The following is a 15,824-nucleotide window of genomic DNA, read 5'->3' as shown; positions in this document are numbered from 1 at the left end:
TTAAAATTCCGTATTTTCCAGACATGGCTAGGTTTTAGAAATTGGATAAGAAAATCATATGTTTTTAAGTTATTGAAAATTAAAGTTGCATTTAAAATATCTGAAATAGTAGGTGAAGATTTTTAAAGTGTGTTGAGGTACTCAGTAGGAAATTTCGTATCTTTCTAGACAACGACTCTATGAATTGTTTATACAGTTTGAAACGATTGTTACAGTTAATATTACAGTTTTTTTTTTCAAAGGACATATTCCTAAAATTTTAAACTGAAACTCAAATCAATGACAAAATATGCAAAGAAATTTGCAATGTTACACAAAGGAAATTCAATATATCTTCGCGGATTATAAAAGTTTTTTTTTTTTTTCAAAATTAAAGAATCGAATTTTTTTCAATTGATTTAATAGCAGAATTCGTATTACGAACTAGTAGTTGCATTCAACGTCCAACTGCTCCACTCTCACGAAAATAACAAATTTGTCTTTTCCCCATGACTTGCCGCCCTTAGGAGCACTGTCTTAAGTATTTTGCTCTTACTCACGGACTCGTTAATGCATAACTTTAGATTTATAAGCTTCAAATCATCAATTAAAAAGATGTGAAGAGTGTTAGGGTACTCTGACAAGTTTCTAGACTCTGAAACAAGAATGGTAATCACTGGTTTAAAAAAAACTAAACTAAGAAGAAAAAAAGCATAGCCCAAATATATATTCGTAAAAAATCAAATTCATATCTCATAAAAATAATATATTCTTTTAAACATTAATACACTATCTTTGCTGTTTTTGAAGCAATATTTTCTAAAACTACGGAAAATCAATTTAAAAATTCCTTATTAAAACTGCACCATAATACCAGCACAGTTATGAAGTATCCCTCCCCTGGTTTTGCATCATATCTTCTTCTTCTGCATGCAGACTTTTGCTTTATTTTATAATAAAAAAATTTTGAATGCTGCAAAAAAACAAAAAAAAAAAAAGAAGAAACACGATATTTTCCTAATTTTTTAGCAACGTGAAAATAAAGCTAAACAATTTAAATGAAGCTTAAATAAAGCACAAAATCAAACACACTCTAGTTTCGGTTATATACTCAACAAATTTTCTCAACTAAACACAGAAGCAAAGAAGGATAACCAAGAATTGCAGATGGAAAGTCACAAAAAAGATATTATATCAAAGAAGGATGGGAAACAAGTTAGAACAAGATAATCAAACAATGGAGGGGATTTAAGAAATAGATTTGGGATATAGGGTGAGGACCTCAAGTCTGCAAGATGTGAAAAATATAAGTCGTGACCGATGAGCAGAGTTGAATGATTTTAGCCGAAGAAAGCTCAAACCAATAACATCCCAGTTATGTAAGTCATTATCCAACATAGACAAAGTGACACAAATAAGAAATTTGGTAAATACACCAGCAATTAATATCAACGATGTGGACTTTAAAATGGGTGAAATTTAGTTTATTTATAGAAGTGAAAACAACTTTAAAATGGGAAAGTTTCTCATTATAAAACTGGAACTATAGCGAACTTTGCGGCTTTATTCGTGTCTTATTCACGTTGTCTACTTTTATTTTATTTCCTTGTATAACACAAAATTTACACTTCATCCAATTAAACACACCATCATTGTATCTGAATCGGCTTTATTTTCTTACAAAACGGCACAAATTAAAGCGAATCTCTTGTGTATAATATGTAAAGGGAAAACACAGGTAATTTTGAGGTTTTTTTTTTTTTACAAACTGGGATAATAGAAGGAATTTTGGTACTTATTTTCGTCTTTTAAGAACTGGTAACCACTCTAAGTGCAATCTATGGGATATTTAAGGATTATATTCCAGCAATTATAACTAGTTCACTTACTATAACATTATTTGTTATAAGTATATTCAGCTGTTCCTTTTTTACTGAAGTTTTTCCAGCAATTATAACTAGTTTAGTTAGCCAGTAGAGTAGTTTTAATGTGTGTTCGAGAGGGTTATCTCCTTTTAATGCATATATTTTATAATAATATTGTATTATATGTTACTGTTAAAGTGTAAAATTGAGTTATTTCATACAATAACTAGGTATTTCATGAAATAACTCGACAAATCAGTTAAAGTATATATCAGATAAAAAATTTCATACTTTACCTAGTTATTCTGTGAAATAACTGATGATTGGTCGTTAAAGTGAAAAATGAACTATCCCGATGTTTCGAATGACCCGTCTTGTTCTGCTTTTTTCAAAATTTCTTCATATGTTGTCTTTCTTTATTAGCCAGTTATTACGTTGAATTAATATTGCCTTTTCTGCATGAAGCGACCAAAAATGCTATGAAAAGTTCTGTCAGAGCAATGCGTTCCAGAGACTTGACTGCCAATTTAGAGGGAAAAGAATGATGTCGTCATTTTAAGAACAGGATATTATGACAGAGCTAATTAGTAATAGAACACGGTGTTTAGATAAAGATATTATTTGGTGTAGGGCCAGTTTTATCATTATGTGCCATCTTTTTTATCTCTTAAATAATTCTAGAAATTTGATCAAATAGATGAAAAGCTATATAACATTCAAGGGCTATACATAAATTGTCTTAACTTTTGGGATCCCATTTCACAGATTCCAACTCCACCATATAACTGTAGGGTGATGAATCCAGACCTTATTTTATAACCAGTACTCAACAGCTAACCCAATTTAAAGTTTAAGACTATCTATGTTTAACTCCAATAAACTTGCAATTTTGAACCCAATCAGAAAACAAGAGAACTCTGGATCAAGTATAGAGACAATCTACCCTTATTTCTTTTTAATGGAAAAACTCACCTTTTCACATGGAGAGGACAAAAACCACAAAATCCCCCACTGTTAACCCATAGGGAAAAACATTCTAACCCACGATTCCATCTACAACTGAGGATATTTTACATCAGCACTGTGGCTGGTGCCAGCCTGGTGCAGAATTCATATTGATCAGATATCATTGAGATTCGAACTGGGTCACCTCATTAAAAGGCAAGCACTCTATCCTCTGAGCCCTCACAGCTCATACAAATCTGTTTTATCTTATTTTATAACCAGCTTTTAACAGCTGACTCACTATTGAGTTTTTTACCATCAATGTTCAACTGACTTTTAATTTTAATCTCAATCCAGAAGACAAAGGAACTCCTGGATCAAGCAATAGGACTAGAAAACAATGAAAATATCTCACAATTAGCCTAATGGCAAGGGGATTCTTACCCACGACCCATCTATAACAGAGGATATTTCATCTAAGAATTGTGGTCAGTGCGAGTTGGGAGCAGAATTTGTATCAACCAGCCAAAGCAGGAATTCCAACCTGCGTAAACTCATTGGAAGGTTCCCCTGAGGGTCAAGGCTCATCCAAATCGATTTTTTTTAAAATAAAACATACTTCGAATCAGAGAAAGTATGCATTTGTATCCTATTTTGTAACTTAAAATGTCCCCTGCACAAATTACGTAGCCTATTAAAGTTCAGACCATCAAATCCATTCATTATATCAAAAATTAGTAAAAGTGTTCTGTTTTTATTATTATTACTATTATTGTTTACTTTGGGCATTGTACTGCGAACTATTTATCACCTAAGATGATAAGCCATGCATCACTTCCTTGTTTCGATATTACATTCAGCTGAAAGTACAAAAAGAGGACAAAAATAGAAGAATTATTAGAATGATAAAAGCACTAACTTTTGCTATTTGTTTTAGTAAGTGTTTTGCTTTTTATAACTTGAAGTTTCTGTACTTTAAAGAAAAATCATGAGGATGATATGAACTATTTATTATTAAATAATGTACAAGCAAATGATAAATGATAGAAATGGGAGAGTTCAGGAGAGCTTTACGGTGAAGCGCACATTTTGAGGATTATGAATGGACCTGGAATTGACAAGTGAAGGACGTGGATCCACCCTCTCACCTAGTCTGAAAAAGAAAGAAAAATCAAGCTTTGTTAATAGAATATTGATAATACTAAACTATAATTTTGGGAGCAAGAAAAATAGTTTTGGTCATTTGTGATGTTTAATTAAAACAATGAGGTAAATGATTCGAATAATAGTACTAATTATTGTTGCAACTAATTATTATAACGTAAAAATTGATACTTAACTATGAAAACAGAAAAAGCTTGACTTTGAGAGTTACAGCAATAAAAAAATAAAAATACACCATTAAAAAGATGAATCTCAACTTTCCAAAAGATTTTGATTGTCCCAATTAGGTTTGCTCCTGATTACTTAAGATAATACAAAATGGAAACGCTTGAAACAACAAACAAGATTATTTCCAATAATACGTTTTGGAAATGCTTCTTTTCTGTTATGTGTTCTTTTCATTATATGTGTTGTAAACATAAACACGTGATATTTTTTTATTGTCAAATATATCCTATTTTAAGTTAGTGAACAAGTTTCTCTCAAGTATTATTTACATTTCAGAAAACATGCATTTTGGTATAACAATTTGATTGTTTTCAAGTAAAGAAACTTCCTTCAAATTGCCGAAGAAAAAAGTGCCCTCGATTCAAAGAAATTTAAAACTCAAAAATAGAATTATACATATTAACAATTGGACAATATAATTAGCTGACACAAAAAAAAAATTTTTTTTCCACAATACTTTTTTAAGAAGAAATTTTTACACATTTCTGTCCATAAAATTTCTAGAACTTATTAATATATTTGTTTTCATGTATTGTACATCAAATAAATCATTTTGTAAAAAATTTGGAAAAGCATTAACATTTTCACATTTTTCAGACCAAGTTATTGCATCCTAGAATAGAAGCGAACTAAGCTTTTTTTAAATTTGTATCTACCACTTTATGATAAAATATTTTACAATATATCTCTTAGTTTACATATTGTTTTTTTTAAGAGGGTTTTTTTTTTTACAACATTAAGCAAAAAACATACCATTTTAGAATAGTTTAAGCAAAGAAAGAAACAGTATGAAATCGTTCATTTGCAAAATGCTCCTTGGAAAACAGAATTTGATGCACTTTGCATTTTCAAAGAGCTTAATCAAGGTCCAAGAAGTAACCGAAAACATACTTTGAACACTTCAATAATCATAAGGTCATCAAAAAGAGAGTTCAAAGAAATCAAAGGGTTTCCATGAGAAAGACCACTTGAGAAATTTGAATAAATGAATGATCGCTACAATGAATGGCAAAACATAGCTTGGACTGAATCCTTATGAACTTCAAAAAGTTCAGCTTCTCAGTGAAGAAAAAAATTTGCGCAGCTCCAAAGATGCTGAAAACTTTGGAGATGGGCAACAAGTCAGCAGTGGGAAAGAATCTCTTCAATTGATGATAAGATCCAACACGCTCAGAACTCCCAGAACAATAGGATCTGGTTTATTGACACTCCAAGCAGCACTCCGGCAATTGTTGAACATCACCAAAATCCAAAGCCAGAGTCAGGAGCAAAACACCTGATTTTATTGGATGATGGCCATAAAATAAATCAAAAAGTTTACCAGCGGGACATTTTAGAAGCTGTTATGCTTCCACAGACTAAAAAGCACTTTAGCAACGTAAACTGGACATTTCAATAAGACTCCGACTAGTTTACAAGAGATTGGTGCAAGGCACATTTTTCTGACATGATATAATTTGAACTCTACTTGCCAAATTTCAACCCCATGGATTATTGTGTATGGTTCATTTTGGAGTCTAAGGGCAGCACTGGACACTCGAAAACAATTGATTCAGCAGGAATAGAATAGAATAAAGATAGAAGACTAGTAGTCCTTTGCTGAAAATTTCAATAAGTGTTTGCGCCTCTACAACGGTGCAAAAAGCAGCCATTTTGAATGCAATTAAATGTATTATTAGTAAAGGACTACTCTCATGATTATTTGTTATAAAGGTATATTAAAATTGTTTGTACAGGGTTTTTACCAAACCCAGCATAACATTGACTGATTTATTCAAATGAGGTTTTTTTTTTAAACGATTTAGTTTTTCTTCCTTTATGTGTTGACCAACTCGTTCATACCATACACTTTTTAAAGTGTTATACTTACAGGAAGGTTTCTATTTAAGTTAACTAAAAGAAAAAAATCCTTAAAAATAAAAGGGAATTCATTGACACTCAATCAATTTCAAAAACTTATTTACACAGCATGAAAAATTATAAAAATAGAGTGTGTTTACCTTTGAGAAATGAGTGATGATCGCTTGGATGGTTGAACTTGGCACATCATTGGCTGACCTGAGATAGGAGAATGTACAACAATCAACAATGCAAAGTAATACATTCAAATCAATGATTTCAAACATTATTTTAATCACTTGAAATTTTTTTTTTTAAAAAAAAGCATTAAAATCATGGAAGTAAAAATATAAAATAATAATACAATGAAGCACCAAAGCACATTTTATTTATTGTTTCATTACAGTTTGTTTACATGAAGAAAAAAAACAACATATTATCAGTTATATGTTTGTTTGTTTTTTTCAAATTAGTACATAAATATTAGGTCTGGATTTCAGAAATTTTAAGTAAAGATCTAAAAAGAAATTTTTTCCTTTTATATTTTTCCTTTTTCTGAAATAATAAATTTTTTAAGGTAAAGATTTTTTTTCTATTTTGAAGCAAGTAGATTGTTTCAATTTTAATTACTAATACCTCTATCGGTTTCAATATTGATAATATTAGGAGCTAAATTAACTATATTAATATGTTATCAAATTGTGATTTTCACAATGAATTTCTATTAATTTAATTTTCAGTTTTAAGTCTTTTTATTCATGCTTCCCCCGAAAGAGGTTGAAACCGTGCTGAACTATTCACGTAATTTGCCATGTTTTCAAAAGAGATTTTAAGATGTTAGAGCAAACATGGAATTCCATTTAAAGTAATACAATAACTTTTATTTTTTTACTCGAAAGTTATGCACAGACATTTTCGCATTTACTTATTATGCAAAGGTAAGTGATAAAACTATGCAGATACCAGAAATTTTATTTACCGGCTAAAAATTACATAATTCGATTTTTTTTTCTTAATCAATATATTAATTGCATCATACCTGCCAACATTGGAGAAATAAAATAATGGAGACTTTAATAGTGACACTTTTTAGGCTATGAGTAAAGTTTTGATACATCATGCATAATCATGTGTAAGTCAAAAAATCATTTTTAAATCATTATTTATTTACTTTTTTTCCAATGGCAGGCACTGAATTTGAATCTTTTGCCTATACTATGCCAGAATTGTTGCTCAATTAGCGTTACCCAGTGGGCACCTGTGAACCAAAGTCAAGGAGGCGAGCAACATTGCCCACGTCACACTGCCACAAACCCGTTTATAGGGTGGGCCACATTCACACACACAACAGAGGACAGCACAAAGAGATAGAGAGAAGCATCCATGCCCAGAGTGGGATTCGAACCCGCAGCCTATGGCTTCGCAGTCAGGCACGCTAACTGCTCGGCCACCAGGCCGGCAAATCATTATTTATAATTACTTAAACTATAAGCACTCAGCACACTGGAGTGCTGGCAATAGCATCATCTATAGAGGAATAAGAAAAGTATTATTGAAATTAAAGGATATTTTATCGCCAATTTTTCTTTATAACTTCTTCAACAAATACAGGGAAAATTTTGAGAATATGCAGGTAAACAGGAGATAGATGAAAATACAGGAGTCTTCATTAAAAAACAGGAGACTTGGCAGGTATGTTACATGAATAACATCATACTTAAGAATTTTAATGTTATAAATGCTATAGTTTTTTTCTTTTTGTGTGTGTTACTAAATAACTGCTTATAATTTTTGAGTGCTATTTATATAATAAATCTCAAAGCAGTAGTAGGAAAGGCATTAATCCTCTCAATTTGTTTTGTGAGTGAATTATCAATTATTATATAGTTATATAAATATAAATATGCATAAATTGTATCATTTTAAAAATGAATAACTAAATAACTTTAAAGCATTCAATTCTTAACAAAACCTTGAATGAGATAAATTTTAAAAAAATCAAAACTTAAAATTTTTTTCATTAAAAAATGACTTTTGTACCCCTGGACATTTAAATACTCATCTGAACGCATAGAACTGCAAACTTAATTATAATTTAAAAGCTAATGTTTTCTCAAACAAAGCTTTAAGTTAAGTAGCAAAAATTAAATTTCAACTAGCTGTGAGTTTTCTACATAAATAACTGAAGTAAAGGTTACCATCTAATAATCTTTGATGATAAAGCTCACAGGCTTTGATAGCATCATTTGAATCAAAGAATTCAACAAGAGCAACCCCTGGTTGAGTCATTTCAACACGCTTGATTAATCCAATATCACCAAACAGCTCCTGAAATAGGAAGAAAAAAAATTCGTAAATTAAAAAAAACTTAAACAATAAATTGAAAAATAAATATTATAAACATGCTTAGCTTAACGTGTCTATAAATGCGGTTGCAAACTTAGAAATAGGTATTAAAATAAAAAATACATATTCAACAGATGTATACATATGCATACGTCTACTTTTATTAAAGCAAAGAGCATGCTCATTTCAATAATAAAAAATAATGTTAATAACAAACATTGCATCTTACCACAATGTCTTGCTTAGACACTGATGCATGCAAGTTAGAGACGTAGACACACATAGAAGGTTGTTGTTGCAGAGTTGAAACCTGATCTGCTATCATTGTATCCTGCATGTCAACAATCTCTTCTGCAAGACTTCTATTACTTGGAAGTGCCTAAAAATGCATCATAAAAAAATTTATAAATGACAACATTGTACAATAAATAACAACAACAATAAATAACATTAATGCTCACATTCAGCAATATTTCCTACACAATTTGGTATATAGTCTATACCACCCTAACTTGGCAAAAAATGTAACAGTGCACCTGGAGAAATAATTGACAATTATTTTGGAATTTAAAATATAGCTAAATTTGTATATGATGCAAATGGGCGTCGTAAAATACTAAAATTTAGTTTAAAAAATTAGAAGTCTTCTTGCATTAATTGTATTAAATTTGTAAATGTCCAATGAGCAAAACAAACATCTAAAGATACAAATTCATTGACAGCTAAAAACTCTTAAAATCATTTTCTTTTAAAAAAATAGTAATTATAAATAAATAAATAATCTTTATTATGCATAAAATTAAACCATGAGGTAATAGCAAACACTTCATTTTTTTTCAATTAATTTATGATATCTTGATTATAAATCAATTGATTAAACACCTAAAAATTGTTAGAATAAACTTTAAATATGGAATAAAAATTATCTTTCTTGAAATCAGCAATCGAAGAAAATTAAAACAGGAAAAAAGCAAACTACCAAAAATCTTAAGACCAGTTCATACATTCTCTCATTCCTCTACTTAACAAGTTGTTAATTATATTGCATGATTTTCCTCCCACATTATCGAATTTCAAAATCATACATTCCCGAGAGTAAAAATAACGAGCTTGACCTTCAATGAAAGTGGGAATAAACTTGACCTTCAAGATAGATCGTTCAAGCACTTCATCTCTCTCATCCCTTTAAATGATCTGTATATTTCTTTTCTGTTCTTGTGACCTACCTACAACAGAATGTGTGAAGAGGCATTCTGATTTGGTTGAGGAGCTGAATTCTGATATTCGTTCATTTTATCGATAATATTAATAATATTTGTTCATTTGATTGATAATATTAAGTTCGTTTAATAATTTTTGATTATTAACATCAACCCAACATGCAAAAAGAGTTCTCACAGCCAATCACCAGGACATCAAATCACGATAAAAGGTCTCATTGAGTAAAAATAAACAATCCTACTTGCCAAAATGTGAGGCCTACAAAAAATTTTTTTTAACTCTCTCATTTGAAACAGAAAATAAAAGAAATTCTATTTTTCCCTTGATCACACTGATGAGCACTCAATTTCACAAAATTTGCTACAAAATATTGAATAGAAACGGTTTAAAAATTGTTTAATTTCCTGATGTAGAGACATGAATATAAAGAGACTGTGGAGTTTCCGAAGAAGAATGATTTGCAACAACTGTTTGGTAAACTTTACCATAGTCATACATACCTGTAACAACATCATGCAAATAGGTCAAATAGGTATTTGTAAAATTTTGAAACGGCATTTGAAATTTGGGCTTCAAGAAAGAGCTAAAAAATATTTGAAAAGTGAAATAATATTTAATATTTCTTATTACATGCACTTGCTTTTTTTTCTCTCCAGAACTCGTTTTGTAGCTTGTATAACTGATGGTTTAATTTTAATTTAGATCAGTAACTTTTGTAGTGGAAATAAATAAATTTTACTTACATTTTTTCTTCTTCATTTGACTAGGGTTTTTTCTGGCAAATTAGCTAAATCACTAGAAATTGCTAGTCAGTTGAAAGCCAGCGAGCTCCATGTAATTTATCTTTATTGTAAGAAATTTTTCATACCCATAATTTAGAGTTAAAAATTCCAAGTGTAGAATATAAATTAATAAAAAATTAAATAAAAAAATATAATGAATAATACACAACACTTTTTTTCTTCATGTAATTCAATGATAAAAACTTATGAAGAATTTTCTCGATTGTTAACAATTCAAATAAATATTTTTTCTTAATCAAAAAATAAAATAAAGAAGAGAATATTACTTTATTCATTCCAATGAGAGTAGATGGTAGAGAATCCATGTCAAGAACATCATCAATACCCAGATTTTCCACATTGGTTGTTTCAACATCAGCAGGGGACCACCGAGGAACAGAGTGTGGAAAGACCTTTTGAATTATTACAAATTATTAAAATTCCAATCTAACATACAATTTCTTTTTTATAAAAAAAACACATTAAATAATAGGTCAGTAGAAATCAAAATTGGACAATTAACTAAAATAGACCCTCACCAATTTCATGATCTGCTAGTTTTTTAAATTAGTTAGAAGAATATGCTGATTGATAGAGTTAACTTCACAAGCTTCTCTAACTTTATTTTCAGCTACTTGTTAAAGATACATTGTGCTTCTTACAATCAAAAGTATAAATAGAAATGAAATGCTTGAAGTTAACATTTTAATTCATAGTGATTGGCACTTAGTTCCTGAAAACTAAGAAAATGATCAGAACAAAAATTATTCAGAGGAAAACCTTTTTTTCTCACTGCATGCATATATATTTGTATACAATTATGTGTGTGTGCGTATATATAAATATATATATATATTATATACACACATAGTTTATCTCGAATCTCACAGGAAAGGCGAAATATTTGAGATAAAGAGGCTTTCAGTTATACAGGGACTTACTACTCTATTTAAAGTGTGTTAATTGTCTTCGGTATAAAAATATAGGTATTTCTTTAAATTAATCATGCCACATACATCCATTTACATAACATTTTTTAACATACATTTAACACTGAAAATAATTTTTTGACGTGTAACCTTATTTGTTTTGATTATTCTTTTAAGGTTAGAAAGAGCAAAAATCCCTGATAGCCAAGATTTTACTGGGATTCAAGAATAGTTTATAAGAATTCTACAGCTTTTTTTTCACCTCTTTTGCATTCTTTTTTGGTTCATCAATATGATCTTCAGCTTCTTCATCTGATATTCCTTTGACATTATCTACGATTTCCTCATCTGTCTATCTTCTGCCTGACATTTGTCTACTTGTAAAAATCTTCAAAATTAATGTCAACAATTAATCCAGATTTTATTGCATTCCATTCTGGCAAATCTGCACTGCATTTTCAGCATCAACAGTTTCTTCTTCTTTACTGATGCCTTCAATCTCTTATTCATCATCGTCACAGCTATTCCTAAAACCAGCTTTTTAAAACCAATTTGGATTGCTTTTAAAAACACATTTCTCCAGGCAAAACAGTAATTCTGATAGCATCTACAAGTTTGCATACAAACTGTTTTCTATAGTTCACTTTAAAACTGGTAACTATCCTTTGATGCATTGCTTGCAATTTTGAGGTGAAAATGAATTTCTATTCTTAGCTTTCTTATCTATGTTGTTAAGGTAACCCCTGGTGGTCACAACTCATTAACCCCTCACTTACTGCCAGAATCATTGTATTCCTTTCTAGTTAAGGATAGTGATTGAAATTCCAAGAAACACCCCCAACTTGTTCATCCCTACTTCCTGCGGATTCACGAATTTCATCTCTGACTGCAAGTTCTACTGATAAAGAAAGTTTTGACACTTGCGCTCTATTATTAGAAATTTGAGAAACGAAGGTTTTGAAATTTATTTTTTTTACATAAACATGGAAAATACATGGATTTCAGACAGTAAATGTAGGGAATTTTAGAAATTTTGAGATACAAAGGTTTTCGAGATAATCAGGTTCAACTGTATATATGATTGCAAAGACTTAAATGTAATTTCATTTTAATTGACAACAGTTTTTACCTCTTTTGACTTTGCAGTGATCACAATATTTCCATCTCTTGCCACTTTCACACGTTTTTCAGGAGGCTGAAATAAGGACAAATGAATAAAAGTGGACCACAAAACTACATAGAAGAGAAACATATTTTTTGAGAAAATGAAATTTTGCATTCTTTCCAAGACAGTAATATGATGCATAAATTCTACATTTTAGATAGAAAAGAAATAAAGAAAAGATTTTGGTCATAATTTAAAAAGTAAGAAAAATATCAGACTTATATACAAACAGAATATCATGAAATCAGGAGCCATGGAGCATTACACCTCATGCTCCAAGTGGTGTAAATAGCATATGTAGGTATAATTAACGCAATATAAAAAACTGATATGACAAAAAATGAGTTAAAAAACTGAATTTAATGCACTCTATATAAAATGTTCAGTACAGTACAGGACCCGTTATCCAGAAATCAGAAAACCGGAACGAAATTCGATAAATTTTCCAGCCATTTTTTAAAAAAAATATTTTTTCCTCATAAGATTTTAGGATTTTTCTTTCTTTTTTGAAAGATTATTACCTTACCATCATTTTGGAAATAATTATTAGTGTATTACTTAATCGTTTTTTCTTCCTTTTAAGATTATTTTCAAATATTTTTTTCCTTTTGTTGGGTTTAACAATAAAAAGACGGCTTCTTGTAGCGATTCAGAAAACCAGAAAAATCAGTTATCCGGAATAGTGATGGTCCCGATCGTTCCGGATAATCGGTTCCCTACTGTAATTTTAAACATTAAAAATTAATAAATGCTAATTGGGTTTTAATTATAAAGATGTTTATTAATTTTGATAGGCATGAGATTATAGAATAAGAAGGAAAAAAAGGGGGAAATGTGAAATAATAAACAATCAAAAGAGTGTTCTTGAAAATCAATAAAAAGACTAATTTTTCTTTAAATATTGCTTCATAGGATAAAAGGTATGAAATTTTATATGTTTTAATAATTTTCTGTTTGTTTTTTGAACATTAAACAAAATTGACATTTCATATCCCAAACAGATCAACAGAAAGCAAAAACACAAAAATTTAAAAACAGCAAACAATTAAAGCAGCAAAAATTTAAAAACACAAAAATTTAAGAAGTATTTAAAAACAGCTTAAATTATCCTGAAATAATGAGATATGATAATACAATAGTTAAAGCACGAAGCCATTATTGTGAAAGATTAAGGTTAAACCCCTGACGGATACTAGAAGCTCAATTGGATACAAATACAGTTGTATGAAAAGAACATAATGCTGATCAATATTGCCGCATGTTTTTTTTCTCCAACTAATTTTGATAAAATAGAAAATAGGAAAAAGAATCTATAAAAAGAGAGTACAAGATGGTTAAGCTCTTAGGTTTTAGTTTTCTTAAAAAAGAAAATGCTTTTAATATTATCAAAGATACTAACTGATGTGTTAACATGACAAAACTAAGGATATAAAAAATAAAACTTTATAAAATATCAAATTAAAATATTAAGAACTTAAAATTTAAAGTACAAAGAAAAATCTATATCAATTGAATAATAATAGCTAAATAAACTAAAAACAGTTAACAAATGAAAATATACTAATACCTATCAGGATATCAGACTGAAATTCTGATCGGACATCTCACTCTTAAATAATACGAAAATAAATATAGGGGTTTAACTTTTCAACTGCTTCCATGGCCAACTATAAAGGTCTTCTCAGAAAAAAGTATGTTTAATATGTTTTGTGTCAGATTTAATAACTTAAGAAATGGTTAGAACTAAATTATTGGCATATTTTTCTGGTAAACCAATCCACATAAATTTTTGCAACTCTTTGAAAATGCTACAAATAAATCTAAAACTATTAAAGATGGGATAACATTTTTTCAATTGTACCATATTCATAAAAAAATAGATCACATAAGTTGTTTGAATTGCTTATGTTTTTCTTTTTACAGAAACTCTGATCTGTTATAAATTATTAAATTAGAAAGTTAATTTATTAAAAGGTGGAATTTCAAACGTGGAGTAGTAAAAAGATTTAAGCTTACACTTTGTCAGCTTTGATTTGAAAAGTCTAAATTAAAGATATTTATACAGATCTTAAGCAAACCAATAAATAATATACACCACATGGTGGATAGTAATAAATACAACATTAAGTACAATACATACTGCAACTTGGGAAGTACTAGCATTTGAAGGAATTGATCTTTTTGTGGAAGAAAATGATCCTTGAACATTAACACCTGCACGATTCATTGGTCTAGACTTGTGTTTTGAGTTAAGAATACTTCGGGCATCCATTACCCCACGAGGTGCCTTTCTTATCATGTTTGTTGGCCTTTTTAGTTGCTTTCTGTTGATTAAATATCTTGCATCTTTCATAGTTCTGAAAGAGAAACTCTTTGTAATAAATGTACATCAATAAAATTAGAGTAAATGTTTGTCTATCTTGAAACAGAAAAATTTAATAAAATTTTTTAGAAACCAAAATATCTATTTCCTATAATACTTAATTTTATGAAGACAAAAATAGAGCATCTTGATACCATTTTTAAAGAATGATTTTGAAAAATTTTATTTCTGAGAAAAAATTAAATAAAAAAGTCATTTTAAAATTACTATGTTGGAACCTGCATCAAAAAAGTAACGAAATTTTGTTAATGACAGGCAGTGACACACCAAAGACATTTTACCAAAGTATAAAAATATGCTCTTTACAGGCTTCTGCACCTTCCTTAGTAGCAATCATTCCTTTTCAAATAATATTTAAGATTTTAGGCAAAAAACTTATAAAGACAACTATAAAACTTTAACTTTACTTATTCTAATGTGAATGAATAAAATTACACGAATTTATAGAATATAGCATAAAAGTTACAGGCAATCAAGCTTTTATTTTTACAACTTAGAACCAATCAATTATTTATTACCAATCAAAAAGGTTTCAATCTCAATTAAAGAAAAAATAATATTTATAAAACGTACTAAAAAACAACAATCTACATTGCTAAATTAATAAACAGGAACAGTCAAAAAGCACTAAATTTATAACAACAATTTAAAATTGTTAAAACTTGCAGAATAATTCTTTAATTGGTTCTAAAAATGAGGCATTTATTAGGAGCAAGAGGGTTCAAAAATAGCCATTGCATATTAACTTACTTCATTTTGAGTTTCTTAAGAGCTAGTTTTAAAAAAATATTCCTCCGATATTTCAATCAAACTGAGCAAAGAAAGAATTTATTGAATCAAATAAAACAACTTTCCAGTAATCGAAATATAACAATTAAGCAGGGACTATGCACAAATAATAATAAACAACTTATTGAATACCGTTTCTGTCTGCCTATTTCTGCAACTCAATAGGGAGAGGAAATATGGAAGGATTAA

At 29.3% G+C, this 15,824-nt stretch overlaps 1 protein-coding gene across 1 annotated transcript; it reads right to left on the bottom strand.

Annotated features, from left to right (window-relative positions):
- Positions 1-3,782: 3,782 nt before the first annotated feature.
- LOC107449613 (polymerase delta-interacting protein 3) lies at positions 3,783-15,779 on the bottom strand. The gene is made up of 8 exons (XM_043044021.2): positions 15,597-15,779; positions 14,604-14,820; positions 12,428-12,493; positions 10,657-10,782; positions 8,596-8,745; positions 8,219-8,348; positions 6,182-6,239; positions 3,783-3,942 (listed from the first exon to the last, which is right to left on the bottom strand). The coding sequence occupies exons 1-8, from the start codon at positions 15,599-15,601 to the stop codon at positions 3,849-3,851; spliced, it is 846 nt and encodes a 281-aa protein (XP_042899955.1). The 5' UTR covers positions 15,602-15,779; the 3' UTR covers positions 3,783-3,848.
- Positions 15,780-15,824: the final 45 nt, after the last annotated feature.

This window comes from Parasteatoda tepidariorum, chromosome 2, assembly GCF_043381705.1.
Source record: "Parasteatoda tepidariorum isolate YZ-2023 chromosome 2, CAS_Ptep_4.0, whole genome shotgun sequence".
NCBI classification, from domain to species: Eukaryota; Metazoa; Arthropoda; class Arachnida; order Araneae; family Theridiidae; genus Parasteatoda; species Parasteatoda tepidariorum.
Note: the sequence above shows the minus strand (reverse complement) of the source record. Positions and strands in the feature narration are given on the sequence as shown.